The 17,180-nt window shown below is 43.7% G+C and overlaps 1 protein-coding gene across 5 annotated transcripts in view; it reads right to left on the reverse strand.

The window, feature by feature from the left end:
- Positions 1 to 16,690, reverse strand: part of LOC146813352 (transient receptor potential cation channel subfamily V member 6-like) — a 154,094-nt gene extending 137,404 nt beyond the window's left edge. The window contains exons 1-4 of one of the 5 annotated variants that reach the window (XM_085620164.1): positions 16,079 to 16,690; positions 15,720 to 15,821; positions 4,143 to 4,240; positions 134 to 256 (exon numbers count right to left, since the gene is read on the reverse strand). In XM_085620164.1, coding sequence (XP_085476290.1) covers positions 134 to 256; positions 4,143 to 4,240; positions 15,720 to 15,814 — 316 coding nt within the window. In that variant the 5' untranslated portion in view covers positions 15,815 to 15,821; positions 16,079 to 16,690. Of the gene's footprint in view, positions 1 to 133; positions 257 to 4,142; positions 4,241 to 5,891; positions 5,971 to 15,719; positions 15,991 to 16,078 lie in introns of those variants that run through there. The other 4 variants (XM_085620161.1, XM_085620162.1, XM_085620163.1 and 1 more) reach the window with 4 other exon arrangements.
- Positions 16,691 to 17,180: the final 490 nt, after the last annotated feature.

A 17,180-nucleotide genomic window follows, 5' to 3' on the forward strand; every position in this document is an offset into this window, starting at 1 on the left:
CCATTATTTTATTTAAATCACATTCAGACTGGAGACCAGTGCGAAAGAGAACCAAGGCAGACCGTGCATACTATAAATGCCAACATCATCTATATGTTGTGTTCATTCATATATGACTTTTCTCTGCTCTTACCTTCATACAGCTCTGATGTCATTGGCTCATTGATAAGATCCGGAGCCGCTTTCAGTAGGTCCACAGCAGCTTCAAGGTTGTCATAAAGAGCAGCCACGTGGAGGGCTGTCTCGCCCACTGCACCTGCAGACCAAGAGAAGAGGCTCTTCATCCTTCTGACTCCTTCCAAGTGATGTGCACAGTAATGAGAGCATTGAGAGAGGCAGCCACCTGGACACACATGTCCTTCAGGTGCTTCCTGGTGGTGGCAGGGACCATTTATCAAGGTCATCCTCTGATGAGGTCAGGAAAACTAAGGGATGTTCTTTCCCTGTTGTCTTGATGCAGCAGCCTCCAGAGAGGTTAGCGTCAGGGTGGGCTGGCAGTGCACTACTGCTTGGGCTTGGGGTCTTAGACATCTCCCTGACAATCTTCTTACTTGGATAGTTCCTAAAGTTCTCCAGTTACAGCTGCACCATAAAGGAGCATGCTCAGTTGTCTGTGATTTCATCTCTACTAATCTGGTGATGGAGGCTCCTACACTGGTCCAGCTGGTACTCACATCCTTAAAACAGTTCTGCAGTCTGCCCAAGAAACCAGGTTCAACATAGATGAAGGCTTAGGTCTTGTGGCTTCATCTATAATATTACCAACCAGATCTTACTTACAGAAAGCACTGCAAGTGGCACGAGGACAGAATGCGGTCCTGCCGATGTCTAGCTGTATCCTGGTTCCACTGACTCTTCAATCAATGTCCTTTTTTTCTATGATACATAAAAGTCTAAGAGGTTTTTTAAAAATGCACATTTATCCTTTTTATTTAAATAATAAACAAGAACAACGATGTGATAAAAACAGATGCAAGCAAGAAGGGTTGCATGTCAGATTATCAGGGACTTGGATATTGTCCTACAAAGGTATCTTGGGCTAAATATTGAGAACTCAAGTATTCTGAAGATAGCTGTAGATAGATAGATAGATAGATAGATAGATAGATAGATAGATAGATAGATAGATAGATAGATAGATAGATAGATAGATAGATAGATAGATAGATAGATAGATAGATAGATAGATAGATAGATAGATAGATAGATAGATAGATAGATAGATAGATAGATAGATAGATAGATAGATACGGCACAGGAACATCACTATTTTGATGTTCAGGTGGCGCAATGTGCCCCGGCATATTTACAAGTCCATGTAAAGAAACTTTACATGGCTTTTCATGGCCTGGTAAATATGTGCCCCTTTCACACAGAACACTGCGTGAAAGGGGTGTACAATGTGCGTTCCCAGCAACATCCATGACTTTTTGACACTGCCCCAGATTGACGAAAAATCATAACTCTGACGCAGACCCAAAATCTTATGCCACCCCAGGACAGACGTAAGGGAGGCACAACAAAGGAGAATTATCTTTATTTCTCATTATTTTTCTTTTTTCTATGTGTGCTGCATTCTGCAGCCCACACAGAAAGAGGGAAAAGCCTCTTGTGATTGTTTTTGTGCAGGAAGGTTTCCGTTTCTGCACAAAAAAATGATCATCTCCGCAATGCAGGCATCCTTGCACCATGGTGCAAAGGTGTCTATGTTGGTGCACGGCCGCCCATTGTGTGGCGACGCAGGGCAAAAAGACAGGAATGCACTGTATCTGATAGATATGGGGCATTCCTGCCCTTTTCTTTTGCTATAGGGCAGCGCAGTAGGAAGGCCTGGAGTGCTGCCCTACGCAGCACCTCATAAATGAGGCCCCCAATGCTTACCCTGCCCACCCTAGGAAATCTCTGTAGCTGATGCTCCCTGAAACCTCCGCACACACACTTCAGACCATTCACTGCACCTTCTTCTGTGGGTAATGCCCACACTTCAATCCATACCCAGAATGACGCATGGATACCCTATCGGGTGATTAGCTGTGCTTTGTAAATCCAGATTGATTGATTGATTGATTGATTGATTGATCGACTTAATCAGGACCAACCCATTATTTCTTCCTAGGTAATGCACAGTATGCCCATGTAATATCCTACCATCTGCATGACTCGTGCCTCACTTTCCATCACAGAGGAACACTGCCCACCGCTTTGGAAATACATATGAGTTAGAGAAGGTGGGTCAGTCAGTCAATGTGTGACCGCCATGGAAGGAGGATCTCAGCAAAGACTTTGTATGCTGCAGATTTTAGAAACTATCTCCATTCCAGGCTTCCTACCAATTGATTTCTAAAACCTCAGTCAGCCAGCTAGTATTAGATGATAAGTAAAGACTTTGGGCCTTATTTATTAGCCCTTTACACCACCGTTGCGTCACTTTTTGTGATGCTGCTGCGATGTAAAAAATGCGCCACACTGCGCGATATTTACAAAGTAAGCCGCTGCGCTACACTATACCTGTGACAGGTATAATGTATGCAGGAGGTGGACGTTCCATTGCATCAAAGCCACTTAAAAGTGACGCAGGAAAATCTACGATTTTCACTGCGCCACTTCTACGGCGTCAGTGCGTCAAAACCTTACGCCTGCTTGAAGCAGGAATAAGGGGTGATGCAGGGCTTTTCACATGGGTCTTGCCCCATGTGAAAAAACACAATGCTGGAATTGTGTCTGTGTTCAGACACACTCCAGCAATGAGCCAATTTTGCACCTACAGATACGTCAGGAATACTGACGTATCAGTAAATCCTTACGACATATAGCACCCTACAATAAAGACGGAGCATCCATGGTGTTGCAAGGATGATGCTACCAAAAGAGCTGCATCACTGTTTTTCCTCAGCGATACAACACTTTTCAGCAATGAGGCTCTGTGGGCCTTATTTATGAGCACTTTACGCCGCCGTTGTGTCATGCCATGTGTGTAAAATATGTGCCACAATGCGCTATAATTACAAAGTGACGGATCTATGCAGATCCTTCACTGTGTAAACCCCTGCGCTACATTATACCTGCATCAGATATAATGCATGCACATGGGCATTCCTGCCCAAAAAAGGCTCATAGTAGTGGCCTAGTGAACTCGAAGAGATTTCACTACACCACTGCATCAAATCCTTACGCCTGCTTCACTGCAGGCGTGAGGAGTGACGCAGGACCTTTCACACGGGGCATGCAACACTTTTCATAAGTGAGGCCCTTGTAAATAATTCTACTCTCTACGCTGTGATATGTGATTTTATTCACTCTTCACCTACCATGTTGAAAAAAACATGCTTCTGTGCTGTAAGCTGCTGCGGAAAGATTGTCCCTCTCTTATGTCTGGAGCCTAGAGGCTTATAGAGCACTACATTTTGTGCAGATCAGTGTGGTTTGCAGTGTGGTTGGATGGGTGCAGCTGGGCAGAGGTAATGATGAGACTGGAGTGGGGGGAGAAGGGTCTCCACAACAACGTGCCAGTGTCTCCCCCACAGCAGGGCATTTATCAAGAAATTAGCATTCAAATGTCTACTCGGTGGGTTGGTGACCCGAACAATTTGGAGAAAAATGGACTTGCACATACACGCCTGTGGTCACCCCAATTTCAGGTGGGCACCTGCGGATGATCAAGCATCATGTTTTCACTTAAATTTCACCTTGGCCTTGATTGTGGCTGTAGAGAGTTCAAAGCTGCATAAAACCTTCAACCCAGTGTTTTGAGTCTCAAACAACTTAGCACTTCTTCAGTAAGATGCATGCATCTGAGTTCTTTCAAGAAGAAATACCTCCTGATACAGTTCTTAGACTGTAAAGTTGCCTCAGCCAGACTCAGAGCCCAGTGACCAGTCTCCTCCACACCAAACGTTTAAACATATATATCTTCTTTAACCAAGAAATCCCCTTCAGCTACTGAACCAGACATGCATCGTGACCCCACAACTCTGCTACCATGAACTATTCCCCAGTCCTTCTTCACCATGTTCTTAACCACCCCACCCCCCCACTCACCTTTACCTTTGTAAGTAGTTGTGATTTTGTGGGAAAGTTGGAATGGGTGCAGGGCTACATACATGGTACTGGAGAAACTCCACCTATGGTACAAATATACACACCTCTGCCATACAGCTCAGTCTTCGGACAAGAGAGCAGCTTCTGGATAGCACTGACGTCATTCTTCTTGGCAGCCTGAAGTAATGGTAATTCAGCTATCCTGTAGAAGAAAATACTATGAGGAAGAATGCACAGAGTGGCCTCGATGCCTCCAGTCACTTCACTCATGAAGCCCTGCCCTGCAGGAGTGCATGGCATCTGGTACTCACTCACTGCATCAATGAGTCATGAGTCCATACCAAGGAAGCTGCAGATGGCCAGGACTATTGAACAAGGCAAGTCCACCTGCAGTTTAAAGTTACAAAATGATCCAATCCAGGCCTTGCTCAATGCACATGTATACTTGCAACTTGAGCTACACTTACACAGATGTGGTAATATCCAATCTGCATGCTATGCAAACAAGAAACTTCAAAACCAATAAATCTAGCTTGCATTTTCACGTATAAACCACGCCTGTATGCTTTTTTTACTTCTGAGGTCAAAATAATATATGTGCATAGATGGTGGGTAGGAAAGGTGTGAGAAGCAGAGGTGAGAGTAGAGAGAGGTGCAGTCAGAAGAACGTACAAGCACAGAGAGGTGCAAGCACAGCACACAATAAAGAGGGTTGTGAGCTTGGATAGATAATTTGAAGACACTCATATGAATTTAAATATGACGAAATAGATAAAAGAATACTCAATAAGTATATGGTGGAATAAATAGACCTTTGAGTTTCTAGAGAAGAGTGATCTTCGCTTTAAAGGAATGCGGGAATGAAAAAGTGTTGAAAGCATCCTTATTGAATAGTAGGGCAAGGAGAAAAGTGTAAAATGTAAATTTGAAGTATAAATATGTATATATATGTATAATGTGTCTATATACAAAGAAGAAATATGTTATGTAAAATGTGTAATAAATAGCAAAAAAGTTTTTGTGACACATATTAGTCAGTATACATTTATTGCTGGATTTTCTTTTGACTCTGGATTTAAACACAAGTATAGATTTTTCTACGAAAATAATACATTTAGGAAGAGATAACTAAACTACCTCTTCATTTAATTGTATTCTGTATTGATCCCAAGGCATTATTTATTTTATAATCTTGTGAGCTTGGATAGGTGCATGCTAGGAGAGATAGGTACAGGCAAGGAAGAGGTGCGACCTTGGAGAGATATTGTCTGGGAGAAGTATGAGTAAGGAAGGATGCAGCTAGGAGAGGTGTTTGTTCGGTGCGTGAGTACCAGTAAAATGTTTGTAACAGCCACCAAACATGGGCAAATTGTCAGATATGATGTGTGTCCATCAGGTGATCAAAGGTTATGTCCATTATGACTTGACGAGTAATAGAAATTGAGCATAGGTCTAGAATGTTGAATCACTTCAAGTCCACAAACACTATAGGGTACTGCCACAAAGACTGGATGATGTCATCAGTGATATCATCAATGATGTCAGTGGAATTGTCATGAGTGAAGTTATCAAGTAAGTCATTCAACATATCATGAGTGACGCAATCTGTGAGGACATAGGCAGTGCATGACAGGGGAACAAGAAATAGTTCACTAAACTGTAGCTACTGAATTTCTGTGTTTTCTCTGTTTTTAATCATTAGTTTTTATGGTATTTCAGCACCTAACTATAACGGCACCTTGACCTTTGATTTTTACGGTGAATTTCCCAAGTTTTCTCAACGTGATATAAGATCTTCTCAACACACCTCCTCCCACCCCAACTGTGGTCACCCAACCCCTGCTGTGCACTACCTTTGGCCATTTGCAGCTGGAGGTTGGCTGCAGGACGGGACCTCTGGATGTTGACTTTCCATGCTAATTCCTATTGGAGACTTCTGTCGCAGGTACAGGAAAGACAAATGAGCGGAATTACCCCAAATGTGGCAAAAAGTAAGATCTTTACTCATAAAGCGTGCTTCTTGTCTTTTGGTGTGATTTGGTATGGTCCGGTAAGCCAGGGTGCCAGTACTATAGTTAGGGTATGGTATGATGTAGGATGCAGCACTATAGCCAGATTCAGTATGGTTAGCGGTGGTATGCAGTGCTGTGGGTACTGAATGGTATAATATGGTATTGTAATTGCATTTATATAGCTCTTACCACCCCTGACAAGGCATGAAAGCACTTTTCGGCATGTAGCACACTACTCCGGAACCCAAAAAGGATTATCAGTGAATTAGTTTAGGGAAATATGAAAATGTATTTGAGTGGTGGACATGTGAGTCTGTTAGTTGGATTAAAAAGATAGCGGAGGGATAGAAGAGGGTCTAGAACGTGTTTATTTGGAGTTCTTAGCAGCAGGAGGAGGATTGGGATGAGTAGGGGGTGGGAGAGTCAGAGGGAAGGGTTTAGATAGGCTTGTTTGGGAGATTTTATTGGTAAAAGAGGTTTGAGATGATGCAAGGTGAGGTAGAGGAGAGAAGAGTGTAGAAATTGTTATTTTAGGGGTCATAGTAGTAGAATGGAGTTTGGGATGAGTCAGACAGTGGAGGTAGAGGATATATTGAGAGAGGTATTGGGTGAATTACAGAGTAGGGCATTGGGTGTGCTGATATGGGAGTAAAGTAATAAATATAAAGTTATATAAATATATGGAAGGTATATATGTATAAATACGGTAATACATCTAGATTTAAGTTGTATTTAATAAACTCAGACTTTCAAGTGTTGCTGTACTTTAAGCCAATTTATTTATTTTGATAATTTTCTTTTTAATTCGATAGTGAAGCAATTGTAGAAGAGTAGTTATGATAAAATGTACGTATTTATTTAGTGATGTATATACAAGTTAAGCAAAAGACATACCATTGATGGACGGAATGCAGAACAAATCAAAACATTCACCCCTAGTCAAGAGATCTGGGTTAAATCCATCATTCTTTTTTTCACCATGCCACCCCAGTTTAGACCTCGTCATATGCAAATCAGTCTTGACCCTGAACCTCATGGGAACAGTCCAGCCCGAACTGCCAAGCTATGTCCGCCCTGGAAGGGAAACAAGCATCCTAGGACCGGTTTCGGGGTTTCACCCCTCTTCAGCCAGAATAGCTTGATTCCAGTGGCACAATGAGCCCAGGACCCACGTCTGGGCATACCTGGCACACTTAGGGTGAGAAAGCAAAAGACACACAATTGATGGACGGAATGCAGAACAAATCAAAACATTCACCCCCAGTCAAGAGATCTGGGTTAAATCCATCATTCTTTTGCTCACCATGCCACCCCAGTTTAGACCTGGCCATATGCAAATCAGTCTTGACCCTGTGCCTCATGGGAACAGTCCAGCCCGAACTGCCAAGCCAGGTCCACCCTGGACCGGAAACAAGCATCCTAGGACCGGTTTTGGGGTTTCACCCCTCTTCAGTCAGAATAGCTTGAATCCAGTGGCACAATGAGCCCAGGACCAACGTCTGGGCATACCTGGCGCATTTAGGGCGAGAAAGCAAAAGATACACTATTGATGGGTGGAATGCAGAACAAATCAACACATTCACCCCAGTCAAGAGATCTGGGTTAAATCAATCATTCTTTTGCTCACCATGCCACCCCAGCTTAGACCTGGCCATATGCAAATCAGACTTGACCCTGTGCCTCATGGGAACATTCCAGCCCGAGCTGCCAAGCCAGGTCCTCCCTGGACCGGAAACAAGCATCCTAGGACCGGTTTCGGGGTTTCACCCCTCTTCAGCCAGGATAGCTTGATTCCAGTGGCACAGTGAGCCCAGGACCCACGTCTGGGCATACCTGGCTTACTTAGGACGAGAAAGCAAAAGACACACAATTGATTGGTTCTGCATTCCGTCCATCAATTGCTTTCTCGCCCTAAGTGCACCGGGTATGCCCAGACATGGGTCCCGGGCTTACTGTGCCACTGGATTCAAGCTATCCTGGATGAAGAGGGGTACCCATGAGGCACAGGGCCAAGACTGATTTGCATATGGCCAGGTCTAAACTCGGGTGGCATGGTGAGCAAAAGAACGATGGATTTAACCCAGATTTCTTGACTGGGGGTGAATGTTTTGATTGGTTCTGCATTCCGTCCATCAATTGTGTGTCTTTTATATATACAAGTTAAACACAGAATAACATAACCATAAGTAATATGTACATTTGTTAAGCAGAACTAATGAATATCTATATATTTATAAACATGATTACTATACACATTTATACAAAGGAATACACATATATAATCCAAATAACTGACTATATACACACAGTGATATGCTGTAAATGTGTGTTTGAGTATGGTGGTCATGTAGGAAAGAGGCAGCTCTTGAGTAGTCTTCTGAAGATAAGGTAGTTATCCATGGGTCTTATGTATTGGGGTTATAGAGTTCCATCGTTTGGCTGCTAGAACGAGAAGGATGTTTTTTTCTTGTATGGTGGGATTTTGAGGCACGGTGCCAATCTTCAGTGGAGGTGGGTGAAACAAAGCAGCTCAAATGTGAATCTTCTGCCAACTGGTGCCCAATGCAGGTCTTTTTAGGCAGGGGGGATGTGGGATTGTGGCTTTACATGTAGGAGTAGTCTGGCAGCAGACTTCTGAATCCGTTGTAGTCTTTTCATAGTCGTTAAAGATGATCCGTGGTAGAGGCTTTTGTATGAATGCAACTATTGCATGCTATACTATGTATTCAGTGTTAAAATCCCTGAGATAATGGGCCACGCATGTAGGACTGTGGTATGGTATCAGTCATGGTTTTATGGTATGGTATGTGTACAGTACTCTAGCAATAATATGCAGATGTGTGGTACGATATGGAATGGTATGGTATTTTATGCCGTTATATAGTTGTTTCATGATATGGTATGCAGCACTATAGTTGTGATATGGTATGGGATGCAGCACTATAGTTGTGGTTTAGTATGGTATCCAGCACTATGGCTGTGCTATGGTATGCAGTACTATAGTTGCGGTATGGTATGGTATGGTATGGTATGCAGTACTATAGTTGTGGTATGGTATGGTATGGTACGCAGTACTATAGCTGTAGTATGGTACGGGATGCAGCACTATAGTTGTGGTTTAGTATGGTATCCAGCACTATGGCTGTGCTATGGTATGCAGTACTATAGTTGCGGTATGGTATGGTATGGTATGGTATGCAGTACTATAGTTGTGGTATGGTATGGTATGCTGTACTATAGTTGTGGTATGGTACGGGATGCAGCACTATAGTTGTGGTTTAGTATGGTATACAGCACTATGGCTGTGCTATGGTATGCAGTACTATAGTTGCAGTATGGTATGGTATGGTATGGTATGGTATGGTATGGTATGCAGTACTATAGTTGTGGTATGGTATGGTATGGTATGATATGCAGTACTATAGTAGTGGTATGGTATGGTATTGTATGGTATGGTATGCAGTACTATAGTTGTGGTATGGTATGGTATGGTATGCAGTACTATAGTTGCGGTATGGAATGGTATGGTATGGTATGGTATGCTGTGGTATGCAGTGCCTTAGTTGTGGTATGGTATGGTATGCTGTACTATAGTTGTGGTATGGTACGGGATGCAGCACTATAGTTGTGGTTTAGTATGGAATCCAGCACTATGGCTGTGCTATGGTATGCAGTACTACAGTTGCGGTATAGTATGGTATGGTATGGTATGCAGTACTATAGTTGTGGTATGGTACGGGATGCAGCACTATATTTGTGGTTTAGTATGGTATCCAGCCCTATGGCTGGGCTATGGTATGCAGTACTACAGTTGCGGTATGGTATGGTATGGTATGCAGTACTATAGTTGTGGTATGGTATGATATAGTATGCAGTACTATAGTTGTGGTATGGTATGGTATGGTATGATATGCAGTACTATAGTAGTGGTATGGTATGGTATTGTATGGTATGGTATGCAGTACTATAGTTGTGGTATGGTATGGTATGGTACGGTATGCAGTACTATAGTTGTGGTATGGTATGCTATGGTATGATATGTAGTACTATAGTAGTGGTATGGTATGATATTGTGTGGTATGGTATGCAGTACTATAGTTGTGGTATGGTATGGTATGGTATGGTATGCAGTACTATAGTTGTGGTATGGTATGCAGTACTATAGTTTTGGTATGGTATGGTATGCAGTACTATAGTTATGGTATGGTATGGTATGGTATGGTATGCAGTACTATAGTTGTGGTATGGTATGGTATGCAGTACTATAGTTGTGTTATGTTATGGTATGGTGTGCAGTACTATAGTTGTGGTATGGTATTGTTTGGTATGCAGCAAAATAGTTGTGGTGTAGTATGTAAGCAGCAATATAGTTGTGGTATCGTACGTATGCAGCACTATGGTTGTAGTATGGTATGCAGCACTATCTTTGTGGAATGGTATGCATACAGTACTATAGCTATAGTATGGAGATGTGCAGGGTGATATGTAATAGTATGGTATGCTGTTTTATAGTTGTTTCATGATATGGTGTGCAGCACTATAGTTGTGATATGGTATGGTATGGTACAGTATGGTTTGGTATGTTAAGTTTGGCATGTATGCAGCACTATATTAATGATATTGTATGGTATGCAGCACAACTAAACAGTTGTAGTATAGTATGCATTCAGCAATATAGTTGTGGTATGGTATGGTAAACAGTACACTAGCTGTGGAATGTGTGCAACACTATAGTTGTGGTATGGTATGCAGTAATATGTTGTGGAATGGTATGGTATGCAGCCCTTCAGTCGTGGTATGGTATGGTATGCTATGGTATGGTATGGTGCGGTATGGTTTGCAGTCCTTCACTTGTGGTATGGTATTTTATGGTATGGTAGGGTAGTGTATGAAATGGTATGGTATGGTATGTTATGGTATGGTGTGGTATGGTATGCCATCCTTCAGTTGTTGTATGTTATGGTACCGTGTGGTACGTTATGGTATGGTACGGTACGGTATGGTATGGTAAGGTATGGTATGCAGTCCTACAGTTGTGGTATGATATGGTAAGGTAAGGTATGCAGTCCTCCAGTTGTGGTATGGTATGGTATGGTAGGGTATGGTATGGTAGGGCATGGTATGCAGTCCTACAGTTGTGGTATGTTATGGTATGGTATGGTACGGTGCAGTATGGTATGGTTCGGTACGGTATGGTAAGGTATGGTATGGTATGGTATGCTGTTTGATAGTTGTTTCATGATATGGTGCGCAGCACTATAGTTGTGAGATGGTATGGTATGGTACAGTACGGTACAGTATGGTACGGAAGGTTAAGTATAGCATGTATTCAGCACTATAGTAATTATATTGTATGGTATGAAGCACAACTAAACAGTTGTGATATAGTATGCATTCAGCAATATAGTTGTGCTATGGTATGGTATGCAGTACACTAGCTGTGGTATGTATGCAACACTATAGTTGTGGAATGGTACGTATGTTGCACTATAGTTGTAGTATGGTATGCAGTAATATGTTGTGGTATGGTATGGTGTGGTATGATATGGTACGGTACGGTATGGTATGGTAAGGTATGCAGTCCTACAGTTGTGGTATTGTATGGTACGGTATGGTATGGTATTGTATGGTACGGTATGGTATGGTATGGTATGATATGGTACGGTACGGTATGGTATGGTAAGGAATGGAATGGTAAGGTATGCAGACATACGGTTGTGGTATGGTATGGTATGATATGATATGGTACGGTATGGTATGGTATGGTAAGGTATGCAGTCCTACAGTTGTGGTATGGTATGGTATGGTATGGTATGTAGTCCTACAGTTGTGATATGGTGGGGTATGGTATGGTATGGTATGGTGTGCAGTCCTACAGTTGTGGTATGGTATGGTATGGTATGTTACGGTACGGTATGGTGTGGTATGCAGTCCTTCTGTTGTGGTATTGTATGGTAAGGTATGGTATGGTATGGTAAGTTATGCAGTCCTACAGTTGTGGTATGATATGGTATTGTATGCAGTCCTACAGTTGTGGTATGGTATGGTATGGTATGGTATGGTATGGTATGGTATGGTATGGTATGGTATGGTATGGTATGGTATGGTATGATATGGTATGGTAAGTTATGCAGTCCTACAATTGTGGTATGGTATGGTATGGTATGGTATGCTATGGTATGCCATGGTATGCAGTCCTACAGTTGTGGTATGGTACGGTCTAGTATGTTATGCAGTTGTTCAGTTGTGGTATGGTATGGTATGTTATGGTATGGTATGGAGTACTACAGATGTGGTATGGTATGGCACGGTACGGTATGGTATAGTATGGCATGGTATGCAGTCCTACAGTTGTGGTATGATATGGTATTGTATGCAGTCCTACAGTTGTGGTATGTTATGGTATGGTATGGTATGCTATTGTATGCTATGGTATGGTATGGTATGGTATGGTAAGGTATGGTATGGTATGGTATGGTAAGTTATGCAGTCCTACAATTGTGGTATGGTATGGTATGGTATGCTATGGTATGCCATGGTATGCAGTCCTACAGTTGTGGTATGGTACGGTCTAGTATGTGATGCAGTTGTTCAGTTGTGGTATGGTATGGTATGTTATATTATGGCATGGTATGCAGTCCTACAGTTGTGGTATGGTATGGTATGGTACGGTATAGTATGGCATGGTATGCAGTCCTACAGTTGTGGTATGGTATGGTATGGAGTCCTACAGTTGTGGTATGGTATGGTATGGTATGGTACGGTAAGGTATGGTATAAAGTCCTACAGTTGTGGTATGGTATGATATGGTATGGTATGGTACGATATGGTATGCAGTCATTCAGTTGTGACTTGGTATGGTGTGGTATGGTATGGTATGGTGTGGTACGGTATGGTATGGTATAATATAGTGTGGCACGGTATGCAGTCCTTCAGTTGTGGTACGGTATGTTATGGTATGGTATGGTATGGTATGCAGTCCTACAGTTGTGGTATGGTATGGTATGGTATGTTATGTTATGGGATTTTATGGTATGGTAGGGTACGGTAGTGTATGGTATGGTATGGTATGGTATGCAGTTCTACAGTTGCGGTACGGTATTGTATGTTATGTTATGGTATGGTATTTTATGGTATGGTAGGGTACGGTAGTGTATGATATGGTATGGTATGGTATGGTATGTTATGGCATGCAGTCCTTCAGTTGTGGAATGGTATAGTTCGGTACGGTATGTTATGGTATGGCATGCAGTCCTTCAGTTGTGGTATGGTATGGTTCGGTACGGTATGTTATGGTACGGCATGCAGTCCTTCAGTTGTGGTATGGTATGGTTCAGTACGGTATGTTATGTTATGATATGCAGTCCTTCAGTTGTGGTATGGTATAGTTCGGTATGGTATGTTATGGTATGGTATGGAGTCCTACAGTTGTAGTGTGGTATAGTTCAGTCCGGTATGTTATGTTATGGTATGCAGTCCTTCAGTTGTGGTATGGTATGGTTCGGTACGGTATGTTATGGTATGGTATGGAGTCCTACAGTTGTGGTGTGGTATAGTTCGGTACGGTATGTTATGGTATGGAGTCCTACAGTTGTGGTGTGGTATAGTTCGGTACAGTATGTTATGGTATGGAGTCCTACAGTTGTGGTGTGGTATAGTTCGGTACGGTATGTTATGGTATGGTATGGAGTCCTACAGTTGTATGTTATATTATGGTATGCAGTCCTTCAGTTGTGGTATGGTATGGTTCGGTACGGTATGTTATGGTATGGAGTCCTTCATCTGTGGTATGGTATGGTTTGGTACAATATGTTATGGTACGGTATGGAGTCCTTCAGTTGTGGTATGGTATGGTTCGGTACGGTGTGTTATGTTATGGTATGCAGTCCTTCAGTTGTGGTATGGTATGGTTCGGTACGGTATGTTATGGTATGGAGTCCTACAGTTGTGGTGTGGTATAGTTCGGTACGGTATGTTATGGTATGGTATGGAGTCCTACAGTTGTGGTGTGGTATAGTTCGGTACGGTATGTTATGGTATGGTATGGAGTCCTACAGTTGTGGTGTGGTATAGTTTGGTACGGTATGTTATGGTATGGTATGGAGTCCTACAGTTGTGGTGTGGTATAGTTCGGGACGGTATGTTATGGTATGCAGTCCTTCAGTTGTGGTATGGTATGGTTCAGTATGGTATGTTATGGTATGGTATGGAGTTTAGTATAAACTAAGGATCTCCCTAAGTAATTTGAGGCCCTAGAGGAGGGAGAAAGCAAATACAAAAAGCAGAATAAAAACCTCTAAACCGGCCTATATACTTAATTAGTTGATCTATTCAGATTCTGCATTGCCCTAATGATATGATATGCCAATTTTTATATCACATTATAACATTGTTTTCATAAAGTCACTATCAAACCATTGAGATTTTAATACAAAAAGTCATTTTTATTTCTTTTTTCTTTATGCGTTTTACAATTTCCACATAATTTCAAATAGACATAAACATTTATTGTCGTTTTGATCTAAAGCTATACATATTTAGTATAAAGGATGACATCCTAGACAACCTAGACAATAAAAAACCATTTAGTATCCATTCATGCTTACATTCATACAAGGAAAAAACGAAAAAAGAAAATAATTATGGAGTCCTACACTTGTGGTGTGGTATGGTTCGGTACGGTATGTTATGGTATGGTATGGTATGGAGTCCTACAGTTGTGGTATGGTATGGTTCGGTACGGTATGTTATGGTATGGTATGGAGGCCTACAGTTGTGGTATGGTATGGTTCGGTACGGTATGTTATGGTATGGTATGGAGGCCTACAGTTGTGGTATGGTATGGAGGCCTACAGTTGTGGTATGGTATGGTTCTGTACGGTATGTTATGGTATGGTATGGAGGCCTACACTTGTGGTGTGGTATAGTTCGGTACGGTGTGTTATGTTATGGTATGGAGTCCTACAGTTGTGGTATGGTATGGTTCGGTACAGTATGTTGTGGTATGGTATGCAGTCCTTCAGTTGTGGTATTGGTATAGTTCGGTACGGTATGTTATGGTATGGAGTCCTACAGTTGTGGTGTGGTATGGTTCGGTACGGTATGTTATGGTATGGTATGGAGTCCTTCAGTTGTGGTATGATTCGGTACAGTATGGTTCGGTACGGTATGTTATGTTATGGTATGGAGTCCTACACTTGTAGTGTGGTATAGTTCGGTACAGTATGTTATGGTATGGAGTCCTACAGTTGTGGTATGGTATGGTTCGGTACAGTATGTTATGGTATGGTATGCAGTCCTTCAGTTGTGGTATTGGTATAGTTCGGTACGGTATGTTATGGTATGGTATGGAGTCCTACACTTGTGGTGTGGTAGAGTTCGGTACGGTAGGTTATGGTATGGTATGTTGTCCTACAGTTGTGGTATGGTATGGTTCGGTACGGTATGTTATGGTATGGTATGGAGTCCTACAGTTGTGGTATGGTATGGTTCGGTACGGTATGTTATGGTATGGTATAGAGTCCTACACTTGTGGTGTGGTAGGGTATGATGGTGTTCTCTGCTTTGGGTGTTAAGATGCGCTGATGCGTTAGTTTCACTTTGGCTACCTTACGTCACATGCATGCCATGTTTTCGTGGCTATAGCGCCGAGAAGGCTCCGAGACGTACCTCTTTTGCTGCAACATGTCGATCTCCTCCTGGTCTCGTTGGGGCCCCCGGCGCCGCAGCGGGCCCCCGGCCCCACGGCACAGGCCGGAGAGCATAGCTGGGCTGTGAGAGAAGAAGGACAGGCCCATGAGGATGGAGGTGGAGCAGTGGGACGACTTCCGGTGACTCAGTCGAGGCGCACTGAGGCCATTACCGGAAGGCAGGTGTATGGTGCCTCAGCACCTCACCTGCAGACAGGTATATGGTGCCCCGCCTCTCACCTGCAGACAGGTGTATGGTGCCTCAGCTCTCACCTACAGACAGGTGTAGGGTGCCCCGCCTCTCACCTGCAGACAGGTGTATGGTGCCCCAGCTCTCACCTGCAGAGGGGTGTATGGTGCTCCGGTCTCTGCGCTGCTTACAGGTGTATGGTGCCCCAGTTCTCACCTGCAGACGGGTGTATGGTGCCCCAGTTCTCACCTGCAGACAGGTGTATGGTGGCCCAGCTCTCACCTGCAGACAGGTGTATGGTGCCCCAGCTCTCACCTGCAGACAGGTGTATGGTGCCCCAGTTCTCACCTGCAGACAGGTGTATGGTGCCCCAGCTCCCACCTGCAGAGGGGTGTATGGTGCTCCGGTCTCTGCGCTGCTCACAGGTGTATGGTGCCCCAGTTCTCACCTGCAGACAGGTGTATGGTGCTCTCGCTCCCCCTGGGCCGGCCGCACAGAGTCCCTCCTGGACTGTGTGTTGTTCACACTTTCCTCCTCCACAGGGCAGCCCCACCTGCCGAAGGGAAAGCACCAACGAGGAGTGCAGACTCGGAGCGTCTCCTGCCGGCTACCGTCGCCCCACCCCATCCGTGTCCGCGGTTCTTGAAGCCAGCGTTGAGGGTCGTGTAGATGAGAGGTGACCCCAACTCCCCCCGCCCCCGGCAGTAAACTCCGAGCACAGGAGGTGAGCTGCTCAACCTGTATTCTCACTTTCCTTCATCACTCTCGTGTAGGGAGGGGCCCAGGGGCCCGCCCGGACTAAGGCTCTTTGTGAACCGTCCGGATGGACGGGTTCCTCGAGGATGGTATGTTAAGAATAGAAGCGCGTCATACCCGTCGCTTTCAAGGTTCTTGCCTTACCAGTCAGTCGTTGACAGACCGATTGAGGGTAAGTCAGAAAGGGCTGGTGTCACTAGCAACTTAAAATAGACCAAAAGTTACTGCTAACAAGTTTACACCGTGGAGAGGTGTGGCTCACTGGTTAGAGGCGGCAGATCCGCAAGCAGAGAATCGGCCAGGGACCAGGGTTCAATTCCCGACGCGGCAGGGTCGTGGACCAGGGTCAAAACGGACTCAATAATTCTCGCCTCGGTACCTACTCTAACCAGGAACACACTCGGCAACTCTGGGCATTAGCTTGCCTCATCTCCACAACGGCCCCCCACATTCGCCGGGGATGCCTGGTTTCACCTTGGAGATACCCAGGAGGGA

This window comes from Triturus cristatus, chromosome 7, assembly GCF_964204655.1.
Source record: "Triturus cristatus chromosome 7, aTriCri1.1, whole genome shotgun sequence".
NCBI classification, from domain to species: Eukaryota; Metazoa; Chordata; class Amphibia; order Caudata; family Salamandridae; genus Triturus; species Triturus cristatus.